This window comes from Lepisosteus oculatus, chromosome 1, assembly GCF_040954835.1.
Source record: "Lepisosteus oculatus isolate fLepOcu1 chromosome 1, fLepOcu1.hap2, whole genome shotgun sequence".
Classification (NCBI taxonomy): Eukaryota; Metazoa; Chordata; class Actinopteri; order Semionotiformes; family Lepisosteidae; genus Lepisosteus; species Lepisosteus oculatus.
Window position 1 is genome coordinate 77979397 of NC_090696.1, and position 26750 is coordinate 78006146.

At 48.2% G+C, this 26750-nt stretch overlaps 1 protein-coding gene across 19 annotated transcripts in view; it reads right to left on the bottom strand.

The window, feature by feature from the left end:
* Nucleotides 1-26750, bottom strand: part of fryl (furry homolog, like) — a 127380-nt gene that overhangs the window by 90426 nt on the left and 10204 nt on the right. For 9 of the 19 annotated variants that reach the window (XM_069193691.1, XM_069193716.1, XM_069193713.1 and 6 more), the window contains 2 exons: nucleotides 21096-21241; nucleotides 5587-6255 (listed from right to left, as the gene is read on the bottom strand). The exons of 1 other annotated variant lie outside the window; for it this stretch is intronic. In XM_069193691.1, the coding sequence (XP_069049792.1) occupies nucleotides 5587-5782 (196 nt within the window). In that variant the 5' untranslated portion in view covers nucleotides 5783-6255; nucleotides 21096-21241. Of the gene's footprint in view, nucleotides 1-1940; nucleotides 2059-2363; nucleotides 2827-5586; nucleotides 6256-7234; nucleotides 7422-7769; nucleotides 7852-19407; nucleotides 19469-21095; nucleotides 21242-26750 lie in introns of those variants that run through there. 9 more of the 19 variants (XM_069193657.1, XM_069193741.1, XM_069193732.1 and 6 more) reach the window with 9 other exon arrangements.

Genomic DNA, 26750 nt, shown 5'->3' on the forward strand with positions numbered 1-26750 from the left:
TTGAGTTTGAACCTGGAGATATCGAGACATTAAGGGTGCTATATTCTGTATTTCTACTGCTGCAACGTCTAAGGCAATGCTTATTGTGTACCGTCAAAATGACTGCACCAGTCAATCAGGGATAAACGTGAAAGGATAAGTAGAAAGCGCATTAATCCCTGTGGAGCTGTTCATTAGTGCGCACTGTTACCCGTACATGACTGAAATAATTAAGCAGACTAACCTGCATCTGCCCAAGAACTAGATTCAGTCTCCAGTAAACACAAACGAGGAGTCTTGAAGGCAGCATGGAAGCTGTGCTCAAGGAATTTCCTTTTTCATGGAAAAGGGCAAAGGAATGAGGCACAGATCGGATAACCGACAGGGATCGATAACGTCGCCACAACCCAAGCGAAAACAGCCGGGGCTCCAGCGACTGCAGCCCAGCGCGCCGTCTCCACTGCGGACATGCCTGAGGGAAGCAGGACACCTGTCTAGGAACACGCGGGAGGCAGCGGGAAGCAGTGAGCAAATCCTGCACGACAGCACAAGACCTGCAAAGCACCAGCATAACAACACCTGCTTGCCGTCCCGGATAAGGGCAGGCAGAAGATGTGCAGCCCTTCCAACACCAGAACACACTGACCCCTGTCCCACAACCGCCAGTGCAGCACGTCGGACCTGGAACAGCAGGGACAGCAGGGACAGCCGGCCAGCGGGCCGCTCCGGGGCAAAGCGTCAGCAGGTGGGCTGTCCTCCACCTTTCACCGCAGGAATTGACATCCGAGTAAACAAAGCCGACCCGGGCAACCTGGCCTGTAGCTGCCGAGGCGGTCCAGAGGCATCCCCACTGCTGTCCCCGGACACGCCGCGGCAGGCGCCTCGTGCCAGGAGCACAGGCCAGAAATAGACATAAGCAGATCACTGCAAAGAGGATTCGGCCGGAGCTGCAGCCCGGGCTCAGGCCGCGCATCTGGATCATCCGTCCCGCGGCTCTGCTCCTCGTTTTTAACCCTGTCCTCACAAGTGCGCTCCAGGGCCGTCCAGGCCCGACCACACCGGTCACCAGAGGCGGCGCACACCTTTACAGGGAGCAAGGGACAGGGCAGAGCACAGCTCTCTGCCACGCGCGTCACTGTGCCTGTGCGTGCGCGAGCGAGCAAGCTCCCTTCTGGGAAAACTCATTTCCAGCTATCTCGAGCAGAGGCCACCATCTGACTTTTCACCCTGAACATGTGGGGAGAAAAAAATCTCTTGGAAAAGTCCCCTCTGCGCCCCCGAGTTCCTGTGCTCTAAGCAAGGCTCTATGGTTTTCAAACAGACTGAGAATGGATCCTCCTGAAGTAGCAGTCAACACTGCTCAAAAATGATTAAAAACTATGCAAATGATACCTGGTTTGGCCTAGCAGCACAAGCTGATGAAGAAAGTCAACAGTGGGGTTTGATACCACAGCAGGCAGGGCGTATTCTCAAGTGGATTCTTTGCTAAGAAAAGCTTTAATCACAATAGAGAACTATAAGCCTTTTCGTTTTTGTTTTGAGGGGGGAGAGATAGCCTCGTCGATGAAGGGGAAACCAGGTATCCTTGATTAACACCAGACCCATAAGTGGGCAAGCCCGACATTATCGTTAGACTGTTACCTGCAAAGACATCACAAAATACTGCTGCTTCAAAATATACAGCAGAGCAGCCTCTACAACTGCTGTATCGGCCCTTATCCAATTCTCTTTATGACCCACATTTGGGAGAATGCGGCTCACTTGACACATCTAGTAAAGGGACAGTGCTGAGTTAGGCGCTGCACACTAGAACAAGTAACTGCGTTTTCTGCTCCAAATGCCTAATTTAGGTGGTACTCCACAGAGGGCTTCCCAAGCAGTACAACGTGTATTACAAGCAGTGAGTATCAGTTTACCTGGAATCGCTCACGTACAGGGATTAGCAAGGATTACTGAGGTACCTGACAGGCTGGACTCCGGGACTGAGCTCCCCCTCTGCAGCGAGGGGTCCTGGCAGCAGATGTTCTCCCTCTGTGCCTCCCGGCGGTCTGCCCTGCAGGTAGCAGGCCTCTAAACCTGCTGGAGTCAGCAGGACGCAGTTTACTTTGAGCCTGTTGTTTTCCGTCACAAGGATTACGAGAGTAAAGCACACAACTCGCACAGCACGGACGACGCCTGTGGTGAGGGTTTCAATCGACAAGGGATACCTGTGGAGCCTCCTTGTGAATTTCACGGCAACCTACATTTTCAATAATCAAGACCCGAGCGACAGCAAGGGTTGAATGACTACCTTAAAACTCAACTAGGTCAGCCTTAAACACACAATGCTTTAGGATGTTCTCAAGAAAGACGCAGTTTCTAAAATGCAATGGACTTCACCTTACCCTCAATCATACGAGCTGGAGGGGGCAGAGGTTGCGACATGACCGCTGAAAGCTGATCTCTCAGACAACCATCACGTACGGACACTGGAAGCGTGTAATGCTCTTAACACGCTGAGAAGGGAGCAGCTTTATAATCCTGGTTAGACTGAAATGCAGCCTGGAAGGAACAAGGAGCTCGTCACTGTGCGACATCACAGGCCGAACACTCCTGCACCGGCTCTGCTGAACTCGACTGTGGAGGGGAATCCGCCTCTGCACACTCTGTCCTGCATACTCCTGTCCAGCTCGCTCAGTCCTGCAGTGTCTTCCTGCACGTTCTGTCCTGCATACTCCTGTCCAGCAGTGTCTTCCTGCACAGCACGCTCTGTCCTGCACGTCTTCCTGCACACTCAGTCCTGCACGCTCCTGTCCTGCTGGCGCCACTCTGCCCGAGCACCATCGCTCTCAGATGGGCAGCGAGCTCCTAACGGACAGGAAGGCACAAGAAGAAAATGCCGCTGCACGTCCGCCTTTGCTCCAGCCCCTGGACTCACTGACACTCTCTGTGCCACCTGCCCAGGTGCAGTTATTAATTGGTCGTTTTGGCACTTTTGCCAGTTTGCTCATTTTCTATATTGAAAAAAAGATTCTGAAAAGTATATATTTTACATAAACGTCATGTTGGAAAAATTACACCCATTAAATAAGGTGATCTCTTTGTTCTCAATGAATGAGTCATCCGCTGTCCTCATTCAGAAAGAATGCAGTGGAAACACTGAACCATCATTCTCCCATGTCTTTTTAAATGTTCAGTGTTAAAGGCATGTCTATCCTGATTGCCACAGTTGACAACCAGAAGAGCCCATCGTAAAACATAACACTGTGGCAAAAAAAATGTTAACTACAAGCAACTCTGCATGGATGTCTAATGGACTAACGGTTTACCAGAAAACATTCACCAGCGATCGGGATTAGTGCTGGATTGCCAGTAACAAAGGTGAAGAAAAAGAACTAAAAACTATTTTTTTCAGATCTTGGTATCCAGTGATGAGTCCTGCAACCACACAGGGGGGAGAATGAGGAAATGGAGACAGAATCCTCCCCCAAATCCACCTTCAAACCAATCGTCTTTTAACACATCACAAGGAACACAGGACTGATTGGAGGAGATGTGCGTCCCTCACTGACGGCATCACAGGCCTGCAAGCACCCAGGAGACCACAGAGATCACCCTTCTGCTGGGAGCTGAGAAATCACACCCATACCCTTCGGTGGCGCTGTGCTGTCATGTGCAGAGTCCCGATCACGGCCCTGAGTGACAAATATTTCCACCAGTGCCCGTTTGAAATTCCACGGGAGTTATTTCACCACAGCAAATTATAAATTTACAGGCACGTTAAAAAAGGAATGTAGCATTTGCAATTGTTACAAAGCAAGAAAAGGCAAACACATTTCAGATATCCACTCCTACACTTCAGTCAGTCTGCCAGTTCATATCAGATCCACAGCTTTCTGACCCATCAGAGCATGTGGACTCCACACAGACAGACACTTGCAGCTGGACTGGAACCCAGGACCCTGGAACTGTGTGACAGCAGTATGAAACACCACATCCTAGAGACGCACGCCTGCATCATTGCCAGCTGGTCACTGCCAGCAAAAGCCAGTGCATCCTGTCCGAATGGATCACTATTTGCAGATGGAGGTGAGACATCGCTCACTGCAATAGTTTATCGACAGCTACCGCTCGAAGTGCAGCCATCTGCAAAACTACTCTTGTTTGCAGGTAGTTCACTGTTGGGACAGAATGCACAGCAGTCAGGTGGAATAAAAAATTCACAATTCTAAATTGGAGATAAAATGAAGACTTTTTCTGTGGTGATTCTCATTTTAATTTTGCTGGCAAACTCGACTTCTAGTTCAAGGTCATAAACAACGACAAAAACGGAGGCTGGCTCTGCCATGTTCCTACACGACACTTGCAGGAGCCACACAGACGCATGTTCGAATGCACACAGCACCTACAGCCCTGGATGTCTGCAACAATGCCTGTATCCACGTCCTTACTAGGACTTCCTTGTGCACCCTGAAAACTCCGGTTCGCACCGACATCACGTGTTTAATGACACAACAAGAAGTGCACAGTACTTAGCCTCTCACCCTGTCGCTCGGGAAGAGGGCTGATTTCAGATGGAAGTGGTGCTATATTTGCATGAAGGGTTAGGGATGTAGACTGCCCTGCCCTTGAGTACACAAAGTCACATTTTGCCGAACAAAGATGCTCAGAGCTCTGTAAATACACTGCCACCCTCCCAATGAAACAGTCATCTGCACTGCTAACAAATGAGTTTTTAAAGTACACCAAGTCAAAGAGCACGCAGATTACTACTGAAATATTCAATCTCTTCAGTACAAAATATTAACCCCGCTCCAAATCTACAAGTCCGACACAGAAGACGCATGAAGACCGAGTTTCTCTCGAACACGCAGGTAGGGACAATGGGGAATTTCTATCCCCCTCTCCAGGGTCCCTGGATTACGCCGAGCCTCAGATGCTATCGAAGGACCCACAGCCGGGGAGCGGATTATTCTATTCCAGACGCTGGCGCCCCCTGTGAGTTGCTACACCTGCACAGAAAAACTCTCCCGAGTGTCGAGCTGAACCGCAGAGCGAACGGATCCTCATCCTTTGCAATTTGGAGCAGCTCGTATCAATGGTGCTGAGCGGCTCTAAACTGGTTCCACAGTCCAGGTGTGCGAAGAGAAACAGGAAAGCAGCCCGAGGCTATAAAAACAGGTTGGAACATCACAGCCCAAAACTGGTGTACACACACATTTTCAAGAGTTAAGAGAGAAACTCTGCTTATTCCCGAGCTTCTCTCATTCCCTCTTTGTGTTTCTCTATCGTATGTGACGGACTTCTCCAAACAGTGGGGAAAAGACAAAGCACTATCAAAGAGCCCACAAATCTTCCCGTCTGACAACAACGTGCCTGCTCCCAGGCACACTGGAAACCTTGCCTTCCGACCCGGAGCGTCTGCAGTGCTGAAGAAGAGCTGCTGATAAGAGCTGCGGGATCGCGATAATTAGGAATTTGAGCCCCCCCCTCGTTCCGAAATCTAATTAAACCTCTTCTTCTTGAGCCAGTCCCTCGAGGAGACAAGGTCAAGCCCTAGAAAGTTTAAAGTGGCACTTCAAACTCCTGCATCTCACAGAGCCAGAGCTGCAGGCTGGGACCCGGTACCTTTCAGCCGGGCCCTGCTGGGCCGGTGTAGCCCGGGCGCCGCCCCCTCGTCCTCGTCGATCGTCTGGCCCATGGACAGCAGGCCGAGGCGCCTGATTCGGAGCAGCCGGGGGGCGCCGTCCCGTGAAGGCGCCCCGGCCTCCAGCCCCGCGTCCCCGGACATCACCGCCGGCACCACTCTCTTCAGGAAATCCATTCTCAGGGCCCGGCCCTACGCATGCGGCGCTGCCCCGCGCTGGCCCGCTCTCCCTGCTCCGCGCGCTGCAGGCACCAGCGCACCTGCCCGCGAGGCTCCGGAGAAACACAGAAAAACAAACAGCAGCAGCAGCGGAGCGGCGGCTCAGCTTTCCAAGGTGATGTAATTGTGCGTATGGGTGGTGCCACGAAAGAGCAGGTCAAGAGCCAAGCGCTATCAGGGCAGGATTAGAACATGCTCCACTGGCAGGCTGGTGATAAACACCTGGGAAGGGAGCCAATCCAAACGGAGATGACAATGAGCTCCAGGAGCGCGGAGCGTCACGGCTGCGTCTGCGGATCTGCTGCCCGCGAAGGGGGAGTGAAGAAGAAGCGGGCGTTGGCGGTCCCAGCTGCTTTCGCTCGCTGGAAGGGGGAAGAGGCCGCGCCGGCTCCACAGGCAGAGGAGAAGGGTGTGGTGCTCCAGCCCTGCTGCTGCGGCAGATAACAGTTATCATGGAGACAGGCGGCCGTGCTCGCCGCCTTCTCCCAGCGCGCCAGCTCCCACGTGCCCCGGGGACGAGCCTCCGCCTCCAGCTTCATTAACACGGAAACCTCCTTCTCTTCCCCCAGAAGGAGAAGCGTATTAAGAGTCTCTAATAACGAGCCTTCCCAGGGCGCAGCTCAAGCACGAGGGACCTGTGCTCTGGGCTCTGCCAGGCTGGGTTGCTCACGGGCGCCTGACAGCCTTCCTTGCACAGAGGGGCGGGAGCGGCCGAGGACCCGGGAAAGGGGGAAGCAGGACAGAGTGGGGACTGCAGGGATCCCGACTGCTTCCCAGCAAGAAAGCCGCTTCTGGGCCCCAGACTCGCCGAAACTGGGCCCGAGCATGGCTCCGGGCCTCCAGACCTATCGTGTAAATACCATCGGTTCCAGCAGCACGGCGTTCGCCAAGGGGGGCAGCATCACCGGTTTCAATAGGAAGGAGCAGGCCTTCCCATTACCTGGATCAGAAACTAATCTTGTGGCTCTCAAGGCCAAGCATGACCTGCCTCTGCTGTGCTGTACACACTAAACAGGCTGGCCTTTCTCCACAAGCGCTTAGTGTCTGGGCATGTTATTTACAGAGATGTAGAAAAAAAGAAAACGTCTCTTTCTGAAACAGATTTAGAAGTTTAGCTCAAGAAATGTGAACCACAACCAGCATTTGCCTGAATACAGGGGTAAACAAAATTATCTTGCAATAATAGAACATTGTACCTTAACTGCTTGCATTTATACAGCACTTTTCATCTTCTCAACGAATTATAAAATGCTGTTTACATCTTGGGTGGAACACCCGCAGCCCCAGATGAGCAGATCAGGTTGAAAAGTGAGATGCTGAATTGCTGGAAAGTGCCTCTGCAAACTCCAGAGCGATGTTAACATCAGCATTTTTAACCACAAATGAAAACTAATTACATAAATCGATCACCTTCTCGGAGCTCCGACAAGTCTAATTTTCACAGTTCATGCCTTTTTCCCTGTGATCACAAAGTGACTTTTAAAGGCCAGAGGAGAAGTCCAGCACTATTTGGCTGACACAACAGTACGCTGTATTCGGAGAACGGGCTGGTGACGCACGGCGATGGGCTGGCTGGGCTTCCGGTGACCCCAGCACACTGCAGAGAAGAAGGGAAGACCCAGTGTCAAGAACACACCCCTGGGCCCGGCCGGGAGTCTGACCAGCAAGCACAGTCAACACGAGCAGCACCGTGCTCTCCGTTAAAATGCAGCACCATCATCGTGACGTGTTCAGCTCAACAGCGTTCAGAGAAACGTAGGGATAAGCACTTCTGTGCACGTTTCAAACCGTTTTTTTTTAACAACGGCGCTGAGCCAGTTAAATGTAACAGCAGCGATTTTTGAGCCAAAATCACAGACTCCTTTTTCCACAGTGCTGATTTCAGCATCAGTGCCGAATAGAGATGGCTTCATGTCATCCCCGGCTCTGCACTCCTCAGCCTCACCTGTAAATCACAGCACTGTTTGACATGCGATCGCTCCTCCACAGTCCCTCCACGCCCCTGCGCGGGCCAGGAAAATCACAAACTGCCTCGATGCAAATAAATAAAGGGCTTTATGAATGGGCGTTTTCACATTACTGACGATGCTTCTTGGGAAATGACCCACTTCCTTATTACTTTATATGTTGGCCTCATGTTCCCTGGGAAAATTTAAATCTAATAATTGTCTGTTCCCTAAAGGAACATTAACCATAACATATTTGAGGAAGAGAAAAAAAATGAAACTGGCACGGCTTGAATTAACTCTTTGAGCCGCAGACAGATATCGGCAGGGCAGACTCTACCCCAGTGCCGTCGCTGCAGCTCATCTCATCGGAAGAGCGTCACTCCTGCCCGACATTTCCCGGCAAAATAACCACCAGCAGATCATTGACGGCCCGAGGGACGAGACGAGGCCCGCTGGCCTTCTGCGTCACCGGGGGCCACAGGAGACGGCCCCCCGGGCCCCGGTCTCGCACAGGCGCGGCAGCGCAGTGGGCCAGCAGCATGGCGCTCGGCAGGACACGAGAGGGGAGACCGCTGCCGAGGAGGAGATCGCAGCTACAGAGCTCGGCAGGCTTTCAACAGAGACTCAGTACTTCTGAAAGGAGGGGTCAGGATGTACTTAAGAGGGTTGTCGATACCTTCAATGTTTTCACACTCGCTCAGCGGGGAGGAACGGAAACCTGACCCCGACAGTTTCGCGGCTCCGTTTCAGCAGAAGGGCTCCCGCGGGCCGCACCTCTGCCTCAAGCGGAGCTCCGCGAGGCCCGTTAGTGAAGCCGGTCCAGAGTTCTTCTACACATCAGGAACTGGCTTTCACTCGCCAGCAAACACCCCCTGTCCTCTGGTTCGACAAGCAAGGGGGGAAAGCCAAACAAACGGCGCTTGTCATGCAGGAACCAATACGTCAATATTGCAGTCAAAGTACTGTAATTCCGAGTGAAAGCTCATTTGGGCCACTTAGCCAGGAGCGCTAGTGTAAGAAAGCAACCAAGCAAGCATGGCCTCCCATAGAATTTGAAGAAGTGATTCTCTGTGTGTTATCATTTTCATGATCCTGGAGCCGACGGGAACAGAGTCTAGTCTTTGGAGCAAAAAAGTATTTTCACTTACAAAACTGGGTCATTAAGCACATGCTGCAGCTCTCCTCCCCTGTTCAAACAACACCAAACAATCATCACGCATTACCGTTGAGTCACCTTAGATGTACCCTGGGTTAAACCCGCTCCTCAGACCTGTTTCAACCCGTTGTCTAAACCTTCCTGTAACAAAGCATTCCAGCACTGCTCATCTCACGCGATTACAGAACCATTCGAAACCGAAATGAAATCCATGTCAGATTGATGAGCCCTTATGATCTGCATACATAGGCAGATCATGGACTCCCCAGCTGAGCAGGTCGATCACAGTTTTAGGACTGTGGACTGGGCCCACAGCTGGCGAGGGGTCCGTCGCTATGCCCGTGGCTGGGCCCACAGCTGGAAATCTTCAGATAGTACACATAATCCCATTTTCAAGCCTGTCAAACCCATTTACACTTTAAAACTCCCGCACCATTCCCATTTTCACTGGGAATGGTGCGGAGAAGAACGTCTTCTGGATTTCTTACAGCAAGATGTCAGACGCCATGTGCACACATCAAACACCAAGAACCAGTTTTAACCAGAGGATTAAAAATAGCAGGAGGTTTATCGAGGGCGTACGCTTCTGATCAGGAGGCAGCGGTTGTTTAAACCGGTCACGTAGGTGGCATTCAGCTCAGGTCTGCAGGCCCCATGGCTGTTGAAACCTTGCAAAGCATTTACAGCACATAAAAACGTTAGAACCGGACCACGTGAAAAGCACTTTAAATGCAAACAGTAGGTACAAAGGAATTACAAGGTCTAATAGATTACTTCAGGTATAAGAAGTCTTGCTACTTGCCTAACACTTTTAAAAAAACCTATTTTGTTCTGAGATCACACTCCTAATTAATTCAAGTGGCTCAAAGATACATAACAGGGTGAGGGACTGCGATGTGTTCAATCTCTGTGCATCTCTGGCCAACTCACTTACTCACTGCCACTACATCCGCAGCTCTGCAGACCAAGAAACACACACACACAGACACAGCCACTGGAAGCAGAGTGGATGCTTCATCTACAAGGAATCGCCAAACCTTCAACAAGTCAGGTCTTTCAAATCAAGAGGCATTTTTTGCCTTGTTTCAACTGTCAATAAACACGGAAAAAATAACATAGGTAAAAAAACAGAACACCAGCAGTGAGAAGTGTCAGGAATGCAAAAATGCTTTAACTGAAATTACCCAGTTGCTAAAAGTTACCACTGAGCCTTTACATTATTTAATCAATCTGCTGCACAGTACTGGATCTCTAAAACCTCTGCACATTCTGTCTGCCGAGTGTTTCATACAACTAAAAGCAATATTTGATTTAGTATCATTAACGTAATTTCAGTGCTCATGATGTATTTTCAGTGCTACAGTTGACAGAAAAATATGTTTTGATTTAATTTGAAGTCAAAGTATGTTGCATTACTGCACCCTCTTTCACGGCTCAGAATGCAGACACCTCTCTTCGGTCAGATGAGCTGCTCTGAATGAAATACTAAATCAATCCATACCTACAGAACTCAAACCATTTTTGCTGAGGCTGCAATGTTCTCTGTGAGGAGACGGATTTATTCAGAAAGTGCTGATGATATCTGAGCAGAGAGCAGCCGGGAGAGCGCAGTCGTATCCAGGAGGAACCAGACACGTTCCAGGGATCAGTCAAGAAAACAGCCCAAGGCAAGAAAGCGCCAGGGTCAAGCTCAAGTTTATTGTTTATTCACGGCGCAATGAAATGCTTACTTGCATGTTTTCCTCACTTGACAAATAACACAACGATGACGTAGAAATGACACCACAAGGTGCTGGAGATCTTTAAGCAGCGTTCAGATAGCAGCAGTGTGCAAAATGCAAGTAATGGCACTATTCTGAGTTCAGTGAAAAGAGCAGGGGAGAGTTAGTTGCCGTAGGAGGACTTAAGAGGTGGAGTCTAACGGCTGTGGGAAAGAGGCTTGCTTTTAAATCGAGAGGCCCAGACGTTTCCACCCCTTCCTTCTGGCAGACGATTCAGAAGAGAGACAACTGCGGGCGAGGTGAAGATGGAGTGGACAGAGGGGGCTCTGTACCAGTGAAGGACTGGGCCTCTGACGGCTCCCTGCGGGCCACAGTCTCTACTCGCTACCAGCGACCCCAAGAGGCGACAAACGAAAGACGCCGCAATGCTGAAGCCCTCTGCTCCGCTTTCAGAGAAGATCCTTCTAGGACCGGGGAAGACAAAAACAACGCCTGCCGTGACACACTCCAACGCCGGAGCTTTCCGAGAGGCAGGCCGCGCTCAGGCCGCTGTGCCGGGACACCTGTCTCCGCGATTTCCCCGCAGCGCAGGGCCACCGGGGCGCCTCTCGCTGCGCAGGGGACGGCGGGGGCCAGGCGGAGCAGCAGGTCGGCCAGCCTCTCCTCACCGGGTCCAGCCCGTGAGCCAGAGCCGCCTGCAGGCCCGCGGGGGGTGGGGTTTGGGGGGCCTGCAGGCCCGCGGGGGGGGAGGTTTGGGGGCCCTGCAGGCCCGCGGGGGGTGGGGTTTGGGGGCCCTGCAGGCCCGCGGGGGGTGAGGTTTGGGGGGCCTGCAGGCCCGCGGGGGGGGAGGTTTGGGGGGCCTGCAGGCCCGCGGGGGGTGAGGTTTGGGGGGCCTGCAGGCCCGCGGGGGGGGAGGTTTGGGGGGCCTGCAGGCCCGCGGGGGGGGAGGTTTGGGGGCCCTGCAGGCCCGCGGGGGGGGAGGTTTGGGGGGCCTGCAGGCCCGCGGGGGGTGGGGGGGGGGTACAGTGGCAGAGAAGCGAGAGACCAACAGCTGCTGGAGCTCACGCTGCTCGATTCACGTGGGACATGTTTCACCTTCACAAAGCTGGAGCGTTCTCGTGATCTGGACATTAGCCACTGTCCCTTATTTTTATTTTTGGGTTAAAAGAAGGCCCCCGTCTGGGCGAACAGCAGGAAACATGCCGCGTATCAGGACGATTTGGTCATCTGCGTTTGCACAGGAAGTGCTGGCTTCCCCGAGCCGGAGGCCCTGGGACACCGCAGCGGAGGGCACTGAGAGGGCTGAGGCTGCCCTCTAGGGGCAGGAAACTGCGCTGCACGAGTGGAGAGAAGTGCTCAGCGAGGGAGCAGGTCGCAGAGCACTGCCCCTGCTGGTTAACTTCCACATGCACTTGATGAAAACCTGCGCAAGGATGTCGAAAGCCTCTTACTTGAATGCCTCTGTATTTATAATGTATCTGTCTGTACAAGAACATCGCTGTGTAAATGTATTTTCAATCCATGCCCACTGTTATGTTTCACCATCAGCTTTTAAACATACAGACTGTCAGTCTGTGAGAACAGTGGATAACAGTGCCAGCCGGCACCAGGAACACCACTGACGTGCGGCATGCTTGTCCCTGACCAGGTCCGCCAGCCCAGGAGAGGTCCAGCGGGCTCCCTGCTCGCCGCCGGCTCGGCAGATCGCCGCACGCCCCAGTGTCCTGACCAGTCCAGAAGCCCTGCGGCGGAAACCGTCTCCTCCTGCTCCCGGACCGAAGCTCGAGCTCCGCAGGAGGGCCCAGGGCAGCACAGGCCCGTTCTGAGCAACTCTCATTCCAGATGCCCCGCTCCCCTCCCCACAGTCCTGCCGTAGGCTGGGCCAGGTTTCCGAGGAGCGAAGCCGACCTCGTTAAGCATCGCGCGGATGAAACCGCAGCCGAGACAGCGCAGCCGACCCGAGCCCGACACCTGCCCGGCCCTCCGCCGTCCGACGCGTGGCGGGGCCTCCAGGAGACATCCTGACGCGCCTTTCGCTCGATTTTCAATCACGATTCCCCTCTTTCTGAATTGTTGGCCAGCAGGATACTGCACGATGATCCGAGTGGGGATTTGTGAAATTAAAGTTACGCAAAGGATGTTCACAGCGTTTGTTGTGCTTAAATAAATGTTCTGAAACGGAACACAGCAGGCACTGGCACTGGCACCGATACCAGAAGGGAGAATAATTAAAAGGCCAATCACAGACGCATTAAATCTCTTCTACACGCTTCTCTATTTAAAAGATTTCTGAGCATTACGGTTTGCTCTAATGGAAAGGAAAAAGTTTAAAAGAGGTGCATTTATACCATTTTATATTGACTTGCTTAGAAACAAAAGCTAGTAAACAAAATTAGAAAGTTTAAGAGGGCAAAAAACGCATTTATTTTACAGAAACACACACAGTGCAGGGTGTATATCTGAAAATGTATCTTTGAGCGCTGTGAACTACAAGAGAACTAAAACAGCTTCCTGAGAGAAGGAAAAGTGAAACTCTTTGGATTTAACAGAAATGAGCAGAGACTTAAAAACCTCATCTGATTCAACCGAGACCGCTGGTTTGAGGTCTGACACTACCGATGGCCAGCAGGCCCCACAGCACAGTTGCACGAAAGGCAGAGTTTTTGTAAACAGCAGGCAGGGTGACAACCCCGCCGAACAAGCAGGAACAATGCTCTCGGCGAGTCCAGCCAGATCCCAATCTACAAGAATGTGGAAGAGGAAATGGTCCAAACAATGCTGGATTTCTACCCCACTGCTATCAAGAGGAGCACCGCGCACACAGGCGTGAGAAAGCAGGAAGAAAAAAGGTGGCTTCTACTCACCACAGACAGCTTCAGCACTAAGCGACGTCTAATTATGTAAGTGACAGCCGACTTCAGCAGCCTGGGCTGTCAAACCATCATTTCCTCCTAATTTTCTCACAGACGAGTGATAACTTCACTTAAAAAACGCATCTCGTAAGCACCTCCCATAGGAGTCTGCAGTTTCTGGTGAGCAGACGTGTAGGCCTGGACAACGCAGGCCCACACTGAACGTTCTGGTTTGTGCCCCAAGCTCTGTCCACGACACGGCGCTGCTCCAGGCTCAAGAGGTCCGGCTCCTCCAGCCCCTCGCTGAAGGACGTTCCTGAATCCAGCTTCAAGAATTCTCTTCCGAGAGATGCAATCTGGTCGGTCAAAACAAAAATCGCCTGGCATCTGAACAGCTGCAAACTAACTATTCCTAGACTCTTGATAATTGATATAAACCTGGATGCAGTGGCCTCAGTACAGATCCCTGAGGCCTAATTACATCACCACAAATCCTGCCTTCACCACTGATCTGTACCCTTTTATTACATTAACAAATTCTCCACCCAAATACACACATCTAACTCCGCTTTATCAAAGGCTTACTGTAGATGTGCTCCGTCTGCATCCAGTGCAGTCCACTGTCACGTCACTCGCCTTGTGTGCGCTGGACAACATTCTACACATGAAAGTCAAGTCTTGCAAATGAGCTTCCTGCTCAGAAGCCTCAGGGCTGACGCATCAAGGGCAATCTGGTGCTTTGAGCCTCACAAATATCAGGTAGTAGCATTACTGCACAGACAAACAGGGGAACGGACAGCAAGTATGACTTACAGAGGCTGCAGTATTTGCCTATTCAGTGGTGAACGCCTAACTCACTAAGACGTTTAGCTGTGCCATGAGATAGTTGTGAAATATGTTTGTGCAAGTATTTCTGAAAGCAGCTCAGAACCTGGCAGCGTGTTTGGTAAGAGGCGTGCTGATAGTTGCACTGTGATTGATGATCTTTGCCCCTGTGATGTCCCTTCAGCTCCCAAGGCTCAGCACAGCAAAGTTAACAATGATCTTCTGTGCTCAGAAACAAAGGGCTCAGAGCCACAGCCTCCCTATTCATCTCAACTTTTCAACTTTCTGCAAGGTTTCCTTCATCACTAGCTACAGCCAAGTAGGAACAGACAAAACATCCACTTCAAAAACTTCATTTCACTTATTTTCAAAAATATTCCAAAAACATGCCCTTAGCACTCCATTAAATAAGTTATTTTTGCACAAAAATGGGGCCTCACTGTCTCATGTGACATCTTTAAATTTAAATCAAAAGAAGTTATGTTAATATTGTATAAACACTATTAAGGCCTCATTAAGAACAGTGTGCCCAATTTTGGTCACCACAAATAATATTGCTGTTCTGGAATCCATTCATCCAACAATCTGAGAATTAAAGGAATGTCTTGCACTGACAGAGTGTTCAGGACTAACACGGCTCAGCTCCTACAGACAGAAGTGTTCAGAACCCCCAGAGGCACCGACAAAGCCAACCCAGAGGACTTCAGAATAAAAACTGAGCGCACAGCTCATTAAGGCACTTGAACTGAAAGGTCATGTAGACAAAATAAGTGGCAAAGTTAGTTTTTACTTTACTAGTTATGGAGAAAGTTAATCCTTTTCATGACAAAGAAAGAAAAAGAAATACTTGTCATTTTCACAGCTTTGCATTTTGAATTAATTTTCTAATTTTAACCCATCCTGTTAATATACAGCAAGCAAGACAGGAGAAGGGGTTCTTCCCCACCCCTGTGTTATGTCCATTTTTGTAACAGTGCAGAAGTGACCTGCGCAATCTAGAGCACGAACAAATTAGAACGAGCAGAGAACCCTGATTGACCCTGCAATGAAACTGACCTAAAGAAAACCCTAATCATTTGACACACGATAATTATACAGTATCCTCTTCTAAAAAGCAAGATACATGGCCATTTGATGATTGATGCATTGAAGAGAAAGCTGGACCACTGACTGATATGAAATAAGACCAAAGCCCAGCGCTGCGATCTCTGCGGATAGCAACAAAAGAAATGAGGGGAAATAAAGCAGCCTGTTTCTGCAACACCCTGAAACAGACCAGGCAAGCCCAAGTTGCAGGAATTTCCCCCAAAACCGGGCAGAGGATTTCCCGGAAAATCAAAGAGCAGAGCTCGGGAAACTCTTTCAGCTCGGCTGAAGGGGGATTTTAATGCCAGAGGGTTCATGTTCAACGCCCTGTGGCCATATCAATAGGTCTGCCAATTCTTCAAAAGGATTGAAGAAGTCAGTTGCTCTTGGAAGCCAGAAAAAAAAATATTATCAAATGCAAATTGGCTGCAATGGGCTTTAACCCACTACTTTCCCAGACACTCTTACTGGTGTGAAAGAAACGGGAACCTGCATCTTCAAACCACTCTGTCCAATTCAGGGACACAGCAGAGCCTGGCCTATCCCTGCAAGCAGCAGGCGCAAGCAGGGTCCACCCTGGATGCAACGCCAGTCACACACTACAAATAGGAACAGAATAAGAAATTAAAGATTTACAGAACTTTGAAGAAATTCTAAAATTAATTAAATCCATGAACGCACAACTAAATGACTTCTGCGAGAGATGCGAAGAACTTCAGATCGGAATATAAAACACCACATTACAGAAAATAAACTATTTAACACCGCCCACCTCCGACACAATATCTATAAAGCTCCTTAAATGAAGAAATACAGCACTGCTAGGTTCCATGCATAATGTCATTCATTTTAATCCACACAAATTCCTGTAAGACTCAGTGATCCTCAAACAACTTCATTTACCAGAGTTCCACTTGCTAAGCTTAATTTTCAGCTCTATAATGTCTAATAAAAAGTCCTTGCAGACTGTGCACACCCACATTTCTCTTTCATCATCAAGGGCGGCTACAGTCAGCATTACTCCCCCACCACTCCGCCGGCTGAGAACAATAATCATGTCCAAGCAAAAACTACGTTCCTTCAAAATAAGCAACTTCTCAGGTCCGCGTGACTCTCTGGAGCACTTGCGGACACTGTCTGAAAACCGAATGACTCTGTGATGCCCCCTGGACGTCGAGCGTGAAGGCAGACAGCTCAGGTCGTGCTGATCAGCGAGTGCAGCCCAATGCAATCAGTCTCCACCTCCCAAGTCCATCCCAAACCTGAAATCATCCCCCAGGGCGTGACCTCCTCTGAGCTCCACTGATGCCCAGTGAGCCAAAGTCTGCTGAGCATAGACTACTGCTAAAAAGGGTGACAAAACGCAGTCAAGCAATTATAGACCAACAGCTCCATGGCAGGGAAGTTAACAAAAACAATAATTAGAATTACAGCAGAGCGTCATCTGTATGGCAACAGGGTTCGAGGTGAAATTAGATAAGTCAGATTTTGTTTAAAGAACATTAAGAGTTCAAAGAACTTTCTAACAAGGAGCAACAGTGACAGAAAAAGAATTATTAAACCATTTGGATGGCTCTTAAAGTACATCATTAAAATATTAGTTCTTAAACTGCGGGCATTAGGCATAAATGAGCTCATGCTTTAAAATGAGAAATCAAATCATAAATAGGTTTAAAAAAAAGATGCAGATCTGTTTACAGATAAGCTGTAAATGTTCAAACTGGGAAGTACCAAAGGGGTCTATATTAAGAACACAGATCTTTGTAATTTCTATCAGTGATCTAGATTCTGGTGTAGTTAGTAAACTAGTCAAGATTCAGATGACCACAACAGGAGTATTAGCAAACACTACAAAAGATGCAAATGAAATCCAAAAAGATAAAATTCACAACTGGACCGGCACCTGGCAGATAATGATTTATACAGTAGAGATAAATTCAAGTAGCAAAAACAAACTATATATATTTATATTAAGATGGAAAACACCAAGCCTGAAATAGCCATGTATGAGAACAAAGCTCAGGTGATAATGCTGACACATCATTTCATCTTCCCGACCAGGGGTGGGCAGTCCTGATCCCAGAGGGTCACTGCGACTGCTGAAGGTCTCTTCAAGAAGTAACACCTGAAGAACTCAAAGAAGCTGGTCAATCAGTCCCATTAAGCCAGTAATGAGCTGATTTAGCTCATTAAGAGGTAAGCTGGAAAGAAAACCTGGAAACACACCAGCCCTTAAAGACCAGGACTGCCCACTGTTCCCAACACCTGGGAAGGCAGTAAAAAAGGCAAAGCATTAAAACACAATGTAAAACATCACAACTTAAACCAAGGCCTGCTATGCTAACATTGTACAGATGCACAGGCAAGCCATCTGCATCTTGACTAGAATATTGTTCTACAATATCGGCTGTTACTTGACTACAATATCGGCTGTTATCAATCATGGCCTCCTAACAATCCCCCTCTGTGAATTGGCTTCATTACTCTGCTCTCCTCCCCACTGATAGCTGATGTGTGGTGAGCGTTCTGGCGCACTATGGCTGCCGTCGCATCATCCAGGTGGATGCTGCACATTGGTGGTGGTGGAGGAGAGTCCCCATTACCTGTAAAGCGCTTTGAGTGGAGTGTCCAGAAAAAGCGCTATATAAGTGTAAGCAATTATTATTATTATTATTATTATTATTATATTGTGTAAATGTTGGTCACAAGGTTAATACAAAAGATGCTGCTGTGCTGTAGACATGCTAGAAAAAAATTAACCTTTTTATTTATGACCAGAGAAGACAAGTGTCCAAGTATTCAGAATCCTCAAGAACATTAACACACAAACTCACTGGCCAGGATCGGCACTGACACATGAACCTGGAGGACACACGTGTAAACTACAAGAAAGTGCGTTGAAAACTGACAACACGAGGCACTTTACACTAAGGGTGGCGGGAGTCTGGAGCATGAGCTGGGAACATGGAGCGGAGGAGGAAGGTAAGTTTGGCTAAATGTCACAGACTCATCCAGAAGTAAACAAAGTCACTTCTGCCCAGTGTACAGTACAAGGCTTCAGCTCTGGGTAAACACCTTTGTTGATATGGGCTCGTGTGCAGTTACTGGTGTTAGCAGTATTTCTGCTAACACACCATAGATTCTCTGAACAAAAATTCTGATTAGCAACCTGCGTCTTTTATACTCAAAGTTTTAATATTCCCTTTATACTAAATTACACCCAACTGAATGAATGATTAAATTATAACTGCTTTAGCTGAACTTACAAAATTCAGAATTTGGCAAATTAAAAGCAGGCCTGTATCTCATGATTATGTGATTAACACAGATGCCTCTTTTTAAATTGAAGCTCCTGTGTTCCTAGGGAGCTTTGGTAAGTAATGTGCATCTGTGCAAAAGTCAGTAAGCTGAGGGGAAAGAGCACAAATGACAGATTCCGAGAACAAAACAAAAACACCATAAGCAGCTGATTCCAAACAAAACAGCCTTAATGAAAACATAAGTGTTTTGCGATGATCCATTCAAGCAACCGAATATAATTTTGACAGATCCAGCAAAAAGGAGAACAAAAGCGTTGCGTTGGCGAACAGCTATTTTTCTCAACTAAAACTTAAACCTTGGGCATCTAAAAAGAAAAGAGCCACACAGCAAGTTACTGTATAAAGCCTACAGACGTACAGAGCAGCAAACACTTTCTACTATGTGTCCCATCTACAATATTTTATATAACAAGGCTCTTATAGCGCACAGCCCACGTGGCCATTGCTTGACTGCTCACTCAGGAATTACGTTTTTAACCTTGAAGCTGGTTTAAAAGATTACAGATCCAGATTCACTGACATATGCATCATCAGACCCCAAAACATTCATCAAGCCACATGCATCGTGACCAGAAAGGTGAAACAGGCTTACAAGCATCTGCAAAATGTGCCCCCCGCGCCAGCCAACTCTAACTTAGGCCCCACCTGACAAGAGAAACTCGTTTCGCACTTACAGTACAACGTCTTCCAAACCAGCTCGTGAGGACTACACACGAACATCTCCCGATGACAAAACACGAACAACATGCAAAGGCTAGCTTTCCCTTTATTTCAGCAGCCTCGCGCCGCCACAAGAAGTCACTTGTTTCCTCTTCCAGCTGAACAATGGGAAAACCAGTAAGTCAAGGGAAACACACTCCTCCCTTGCAAAACCTGCAATTCTTTTTTAACACAATCGGAACACAGCTTCCTAATCATGGCATAACACCAAACCAGCATCGAGCGAGAGGCGAATATGACTATAAAAGGCAACAGTGTCCCGGGAGCTTATAAATGTCTCAAGCAGTGCTAGAACATGTCACAACCCTCAGCCCTTCTCTGCGTCCTCTCTCCAGAGTCAAACACACACACAAGTGAGCTGGTTTCAACCAGCATTACTGTGGTCTGCATGGGAGTCTTTTGAAAGCCACAAGGCAAAGAAAGAGAATCTATGAACCTCTCCTAACAATGGGAGAAAGGCTGTCCTTCATGCTCAGCTGTGGCTGATGTCAGTGTGCCCCTGCCTGTGCCCAGACCTGCCGCCAGAGACCGCCCCTGCCAGGAACACCAGTCTCTTAGCACTGGCCAGAAGCAGCACCTTCTCGCCTCTGAGCTCATGAGAGGGCCCATGCGGCGCAGGCACAGTTTTTCGCCTTCGCTTTCCGCTATTATTCTGAGACAGCTACTGCAGATACTTATTAGTTTGCTTCACATCAATCAACTGGGCAATCAGATTTGAACCCTCGTGGGGCTCTTTTCTGTTTAAATATCGGTGTTTCCACATACACCCCTGTGTCTTTTGCATCTTGACACTAACCCAGCATCTGCTGTGGTAGATCTCCCGCACTCACGCCAGGGCAGTACGTTCTCGTCAAGACGTTCCCGACCTCTACCGGAGGGAGGAGCAGGCCCGCGGGCCCGGAGAGCTGCAGTCGAGCACGTCTTACAAGCCTCCCCCAGAACCATGGTTTGTAAAGACTGAAGCGGAAAGTCCCACATGCTCCAATTCAGGAAGCCCAGCGCTTCAGATAAGGCAGGCATGGACTGCGATGGTCACCGAGAGCCACATGCTGTCGATGTGTTAACTTGAAGTGATCTCCAGACTACCTCACTCCAGCTCATACAAAGGCACAAAAGAGAGGAGCCAGTCAGCCCATTGAGTCCAAGTGGCTCATTGATGCAAGAACCTCATACAGGAAAGTAACCAGGGTATCAGCTGCAACAACATGGCTGGGAGACTTGTTCCACCCAGCCGCTGTCCTTTAGGGAAAGAAGTGCTTCCTGTTTTAAATGCTCTATCACACACAGTTTCCAGAAAAAAACTGGAGTCAAAACCACCAATGCAGCCTTAGCAGAGAGCATTTCGCCCTCAGGCACACAGACAAGGACCTGATTTGCAAACTACATGTCACGCAAGAAAAGGTGAAGTTCCCACTTCATCATGGCACAATTAAAAGGCCACACTACTTCTGCTTAGCCTTAGATCATGGAGAAACAGGCAACACCAACGCATTTTATGGGGGTGAAGAGGAACTACAATCCCATTCAACTCCAAGACGAATCCCTGACAGGATACGCGTACTATCACAACTCAACCTGACCGAGCTGCCAATGTAACAGCATGGCTACCCCGCCCCAAAAACGCCAGGTCCCATTTCATCACCTCAGGCCCTCTGGAAGTGAACTGCGTTCGGAGGAGTCGGCGTGCAGGGTAACGGCCTCGTTTCGGATCCTTTCCCACGCCTGAGTTCCATAGAGAGAGGCCACAGGAAGGCAAGCCCAGCACTCCAGAGAGGCACCTCCAAGAATCTACACGGGGAGACAAAGACGAAACACAAAATCACCTCGTGAACAATCGCGCACCTGCCAGGGTGGGCCATAGCTCAGGCTTACAGACAAGACCATGTTACCCTGCTTAAATATGGGTCTTCAGTTTCATTAGCATGATTAATAATATGAAGTATGAAGATCATAATATGCAGATCAGCACAATGTGAATGTGATAAACTTAGAGACTAATTCAAGGGTCTCCAATTGTGCTTACTGGTAGACTACAATCCCAAGCACTTATTATAATGTATTGCAGTCGCAATTCAGTAAAAAAAGTTTACAGTATAACTTTGCCAGTAACAGTATTGTGGCTGAGGAAGTACATTTATTTACCACCTGCTTATAGTGACATTAATGATGGAACACTGCTGATATTACAATGATGAAATACTCAAACCTGCACTGCGGGACAGCTATCTCCACTGCAATCAAGACACTTGCATTAATATGTGTGAATGTGAAGAACCAGGCTCTCCACCTACAAGTGAAACAACCCCAATTCTAGGACCAATGAAATCGGCTGCTTCACATCAGACTCTCAACGCTACGTTGTTCGGCCTCTTTAAAAACAAGAGTTCCTGCAGAGCAATGCAGACACAATGACAAGGGCAATTAATGCTGACAGGAGCACAATGATCCACTGCACGAATCGGAGACAATATCGCAAAGTCAGGCTGCGCGATCTCCTCTCTAGAATGCAGTGAGTGACGTCTTCATTACGCGGATGCTTGCTCGTCTTTAAAAGCCAGTAATTAAACCCTTAGGATGATCACATGGCTTTATATTCACAGACACTTCAAGACAGGGTGCAATGTTACCAATACTAATAACTGTCAATTTCTCTCTTTAATTAAGCATTAAATCATTGCTAAATACTGTTGCTTAATTAGTTGTGAAGAGTTTTTTTGTAAATACAGTGCCTTAAGTAATTTTTCTACAGTTCTTAATATGAAAATGAAGTGACACCTTTTAAATAGCCACATATAAAACCTAATTTGCAAGGAGTCTCCCTAACAAATCAGTAACATCGATCTGTTAGCACTGAACTGTTCACTCGGTCAGATCAATGGCAGGGCTAATGATCCGCTCATCAGTATTAAAATTGTGCGCCGGTCAATAAGAACATTAAAATTGCAATGCTTAATTTTAGAATTAATTTATTTCACTTTAAGATCAATTTTAAAACCCTGTCCTATGTCAAAGTGTCCCAGTGAACGTAGTCTCTAGCTCACCCTATAAATATCTGTGTGGGTTAGTGTGCACCCGAGAAAAACATTTTACAACAATCACTAGCATAGCAGCATTTACATGTAAACCAACATATTGGGAATACACATTTATTGGTTAAAACCATTCTACAATATTCAGCAAACGCACACACAAGCTCAATTAAACTTTTAAAAAGGAAATCATTGAAGTACTGAAACATGCTTCAATTGTCCCCTGGGGGTGAGAAGGAGAAACTGCCGGTGCTCTAAAACAAGCAGATTCATTCCTCTCCCCTGTGTGATTCCTGTACTGCAGTGTCACTCATAGTGCTGAAGCACGTCTGAGAGAAACACCTCCTTGACAATTACATTACAATAACAAACCTGTCCATTCAGCACAGAAGCCGATTTCCTTACGGTTTATTTAATAACACTTAATATGCACCATTACTAAGCTCACAACAAACAGTTATGTTCCGAGTAATTTACAGTTACCGCTGTAATTTCATGAGGCAAAAATAGGAAATGGAAACATTACACTACTAAAAACTTCTAAGAGCCTGAACATGGTGAAACAGAACTTCGCAACCTGTTCCTTCAAAAGATTCAAGAAGTACTTCAGCTTTTAAAATGTCAGCTTTCCTACACCACACTGTGCCGTAGCTGCAACTTCTTCTTTATTCACTCAGGGAAGAACCTTTTCACAACCAGCCCTGCGATCTCCTACAGAGCGATAGGCCTACTCCACGAGGCGCAAAGCACAGAGCCCTTTCAGTCTTCACCAGAGAAGAGCACTCCCCGTTTTCAAAATTAACTCAGTACACTTCTGCCGTACCAAGAGTGCAACACAAGCTACAGGACACCAGTGGAAATTCCATGGAAGTACATTTACAACCGTGAACAAGAGCAACACCTTTTCACAAAGCATTGTGGGAGTCTGGAACAAGCGACCTCACCAACTTGAATCCAATATCCAGACTGGACGCCATTCTTGGGTCAATCAGCTACTAGCAACCTAACAGCTCACATGGCTATCGTTTGTGACCTGTCAGAACTCAAACTCACCTGTTCGACATCTCTTTTACACTGCCGTCCACCAAAAAAAAATCATAAATCTGCCTTTTCAGTTTTTATCTTACATTTTAACTTAAATGACAAAAATGCTGAGAAGCTTCCTATTGACAAAGCTGTTACCTAGAAGTATTTTGATACTCTAAAGTACAAAATAAAATATTTTCTTCTGCTTGTGTCCAATGTAATGGAATCTGCCACAGTCCTGTGAAGGTGAATGGAGGTGGCAACAATACCAGGGGAGCCCGTACAGCACTTTCCGTTTACAAAGTGATTTAAATTGCAGGACACAAAAGGCTTCTTTAATTAATAGCACACTACAGCGATAACCATTCGTCATGCCAGGAAAACCAGGCGGCATTGAAGAACAAGGAACTGAGAAGTGAATGGCACATTACGACAAAGCCACGCGCTTCAAAAGCGCAGCACTACGAGACGCTACCACAAAGTGCGACAACGGAATTTATTATTGATTATCTGAAGCTAAACTTTGCGGCAATTATTCCACGTCAAAGCTCCTGAGGAAAATTCAGACATCTCTGCTGCCAATGAATTCAGAAACTCTGAGGCATGAGTAAAACAAACCCGCCTGTTACATACGTCTTTGTATAACACACGCCCCTACCCAGGATGTCTTGCAGAGCGTGAAGATGTACTGTACCGTACGTAAGGCGATGGCCTGAAAAGTACTATCCCCTGAGCACTGGAAGGGGCTTCATTTCAAGAGAATTAATCAGTGCTCCAGTGTGGTTAAACATTGTTTGTGGTGGCTGTACTTTGCTCGGTTTGCATGATTTTGGTGCCTTATGGGGAAAACGGTCACTTGTTTCCTGCTTGACAACGTCATCCACCCCTGCGCTCCTATCCTCAAGCAGCGCCTGTTTAAAAAACACATCACCATCAGCTTGGTGCCCCACCCGCTGAGCCCCACTCACAGAAAAATAGTTCTGCGTGCCACGCACCGCCTGTGAATTTCATTAGGGCTTTTCAGACGGGGCATCCATCTGGATTTTTACCTTGTGTAAAATTCCTGCATCCTTCGCTTTCAGAAGATGCTTCCTGGCGGCGACAGTGTGACATTTGCATGTGAATCCCTGCGGCAGAAGAGGGATCAATGCTCAGGCAGCTCAGTTTCATTCCGGACAGCCATTCCTGCTCTGGAAGAACCTGAGCCCTGCTGGATTTCCAGATTCCTCTAGATCGGTCAGACACACCGACCCCCAGCTAATGGGCTTAATGGGTCAAGAGTAAGTAACCGTATGGAGGCCTTATATTCAGTCAGAACCAAAACAGCCTACAGCCTTGCAGGCCTGGGGCTGGTGAGCCTCACAATAGGCCTGGCCTGCAGAAAACACCTTCATTTACGAGATGACAGAGATTGTTCCTGTTCATTCATTAGCTCCTTCAAAAACAAACCTACAGCCTTAATCTGTTACCAGGCCTGGTGTAGCACAGCACACAGCCATGATGTGAAATGTTCACGCAATTTTAAATATGTAATCAATTACAATGAATTATGAAATCCAACAAACAGAACGGATTTCATGGCGAGTTCACACTGAATGTGGCGTACATTGGCCTGGAAAGAAAAAGAGGCAGATAGACATCCAAGTCCAACACACACACAGAATGTAACAGTCCATATCAGCCTGTCCTTTCACTCTGATTTAATGCACTCAAAAGCAATTGATAAAATAAAATCAAAGATCACTTTTAATCAGATCCTTAAATCTAAGAACTACATAGATCAGTCGACAGTGTCACCAGAAATGAATCAAGTCAGTTCACAAGTGAGCTACAATTAAAGAACATTCTGCCGGAGACCTTGTTCCGTGTAAAAATCACAAACTGTAAGGAAACTGCCAACTGAAATTACACAAAAATGTCAAACTATGGACAGCCTGCCCAGTTACAGCACAGCCACTCTCTGCTGTACAAAGCAGACAGCAGAACAAGATTACTTAAGTTAGAAACCAGAAGGGCAATAGGGCAATCCTGCCTATTTAATTGATCCCAGGATCTCATCCAGCTGTTTCCTGAAAGAAGCCAAGGTATCGGCTTCAAAAGCATTGTTGGGTGGCTTGCTCCAGACTCCCACAACCCTTTACGTAAAGTTGCAATCTCTGTTTTTAATACATTTCCACGTAGTTTCCGCTGGTGTCCTCCAGTCTGTGTTCCACTGATAATTTGAAAGAAGCCCACTGGCTTGACTTTGTCGAAACACTTGTATCAGGTCCCCAGGTAGACTGAAGCTCTTTCCATCAGGTCTTCAAGCCTGCCCACATGGGATATTCCCTGATGCCCTGGAATGTAGCTGCTCTTCTCTGGATGGACTCCAGAGCAGCGATAGCTTTTTTTTTTGTAACGCAGTGACCAACACAGTACTCAATAACCTGAGCCCGACCCTGTACCCCTGCGTGTGCGACAGCAGAGACGAGGACAGGAGGCCACACAGCCCCACATGCAGCGCACCGGCCGAGCAGAGTCACAGCAGGCCAGCGAGGATACGAGCTCGACGCGCGGCGAGACAGGCCAGACAATGAAGGGATATTTCAAAGTTCCTCTGGCTTCCACAGCAAAACGCAGATCTGAAAGACTCATTACCAGTAATAACAAAAACCATTTCCCTGCTGGGTCCCTTATTGATCCCCACTGTCTCACTCTGGGTTCATAACCCAATGCCTCGCTCGACCGACAGAAACCTCTATATCTGCAGACAATCAGTCCGCTGCTCGAACTACAATGTGGGAGAACAAAGTGAACAGCCTCCGTGTTCTTTGGGGGTGCAGGGCTGAGGGGTGGTGGGACGAACTCGCCCGCCCACCGGGCTCAGAAGGTGACTCGTTAAGAGGCTGAGCAGGAAACAATTTGAAGTCCAGCGACAAATAAACACTGATGGAAGCAGGAAGCTTATCAAAGACAGAGGTAGAGCTCTTTTTGAAAGAAAGATAAGATAAATAACAGCAAACAGAAACAGACTCAGTGACCACAGCCTGGCCAGAGAAACTGGACACAGGCAGACCTGACTTTCCAGAGAAGACAGGCTCAGTGACCACAGCCTGGCCATAGTAACTGGGCAACACAGGCAGACCTGGCTGTCCAGAGAAGACAGGCTGTGCTCCCACTGCCAGCGGGGAGAAACACAGACAGGTGCACTATGACACATATTCTAGGATTTGAGAAACATTCTTCCCTAAATTCAGAAATCT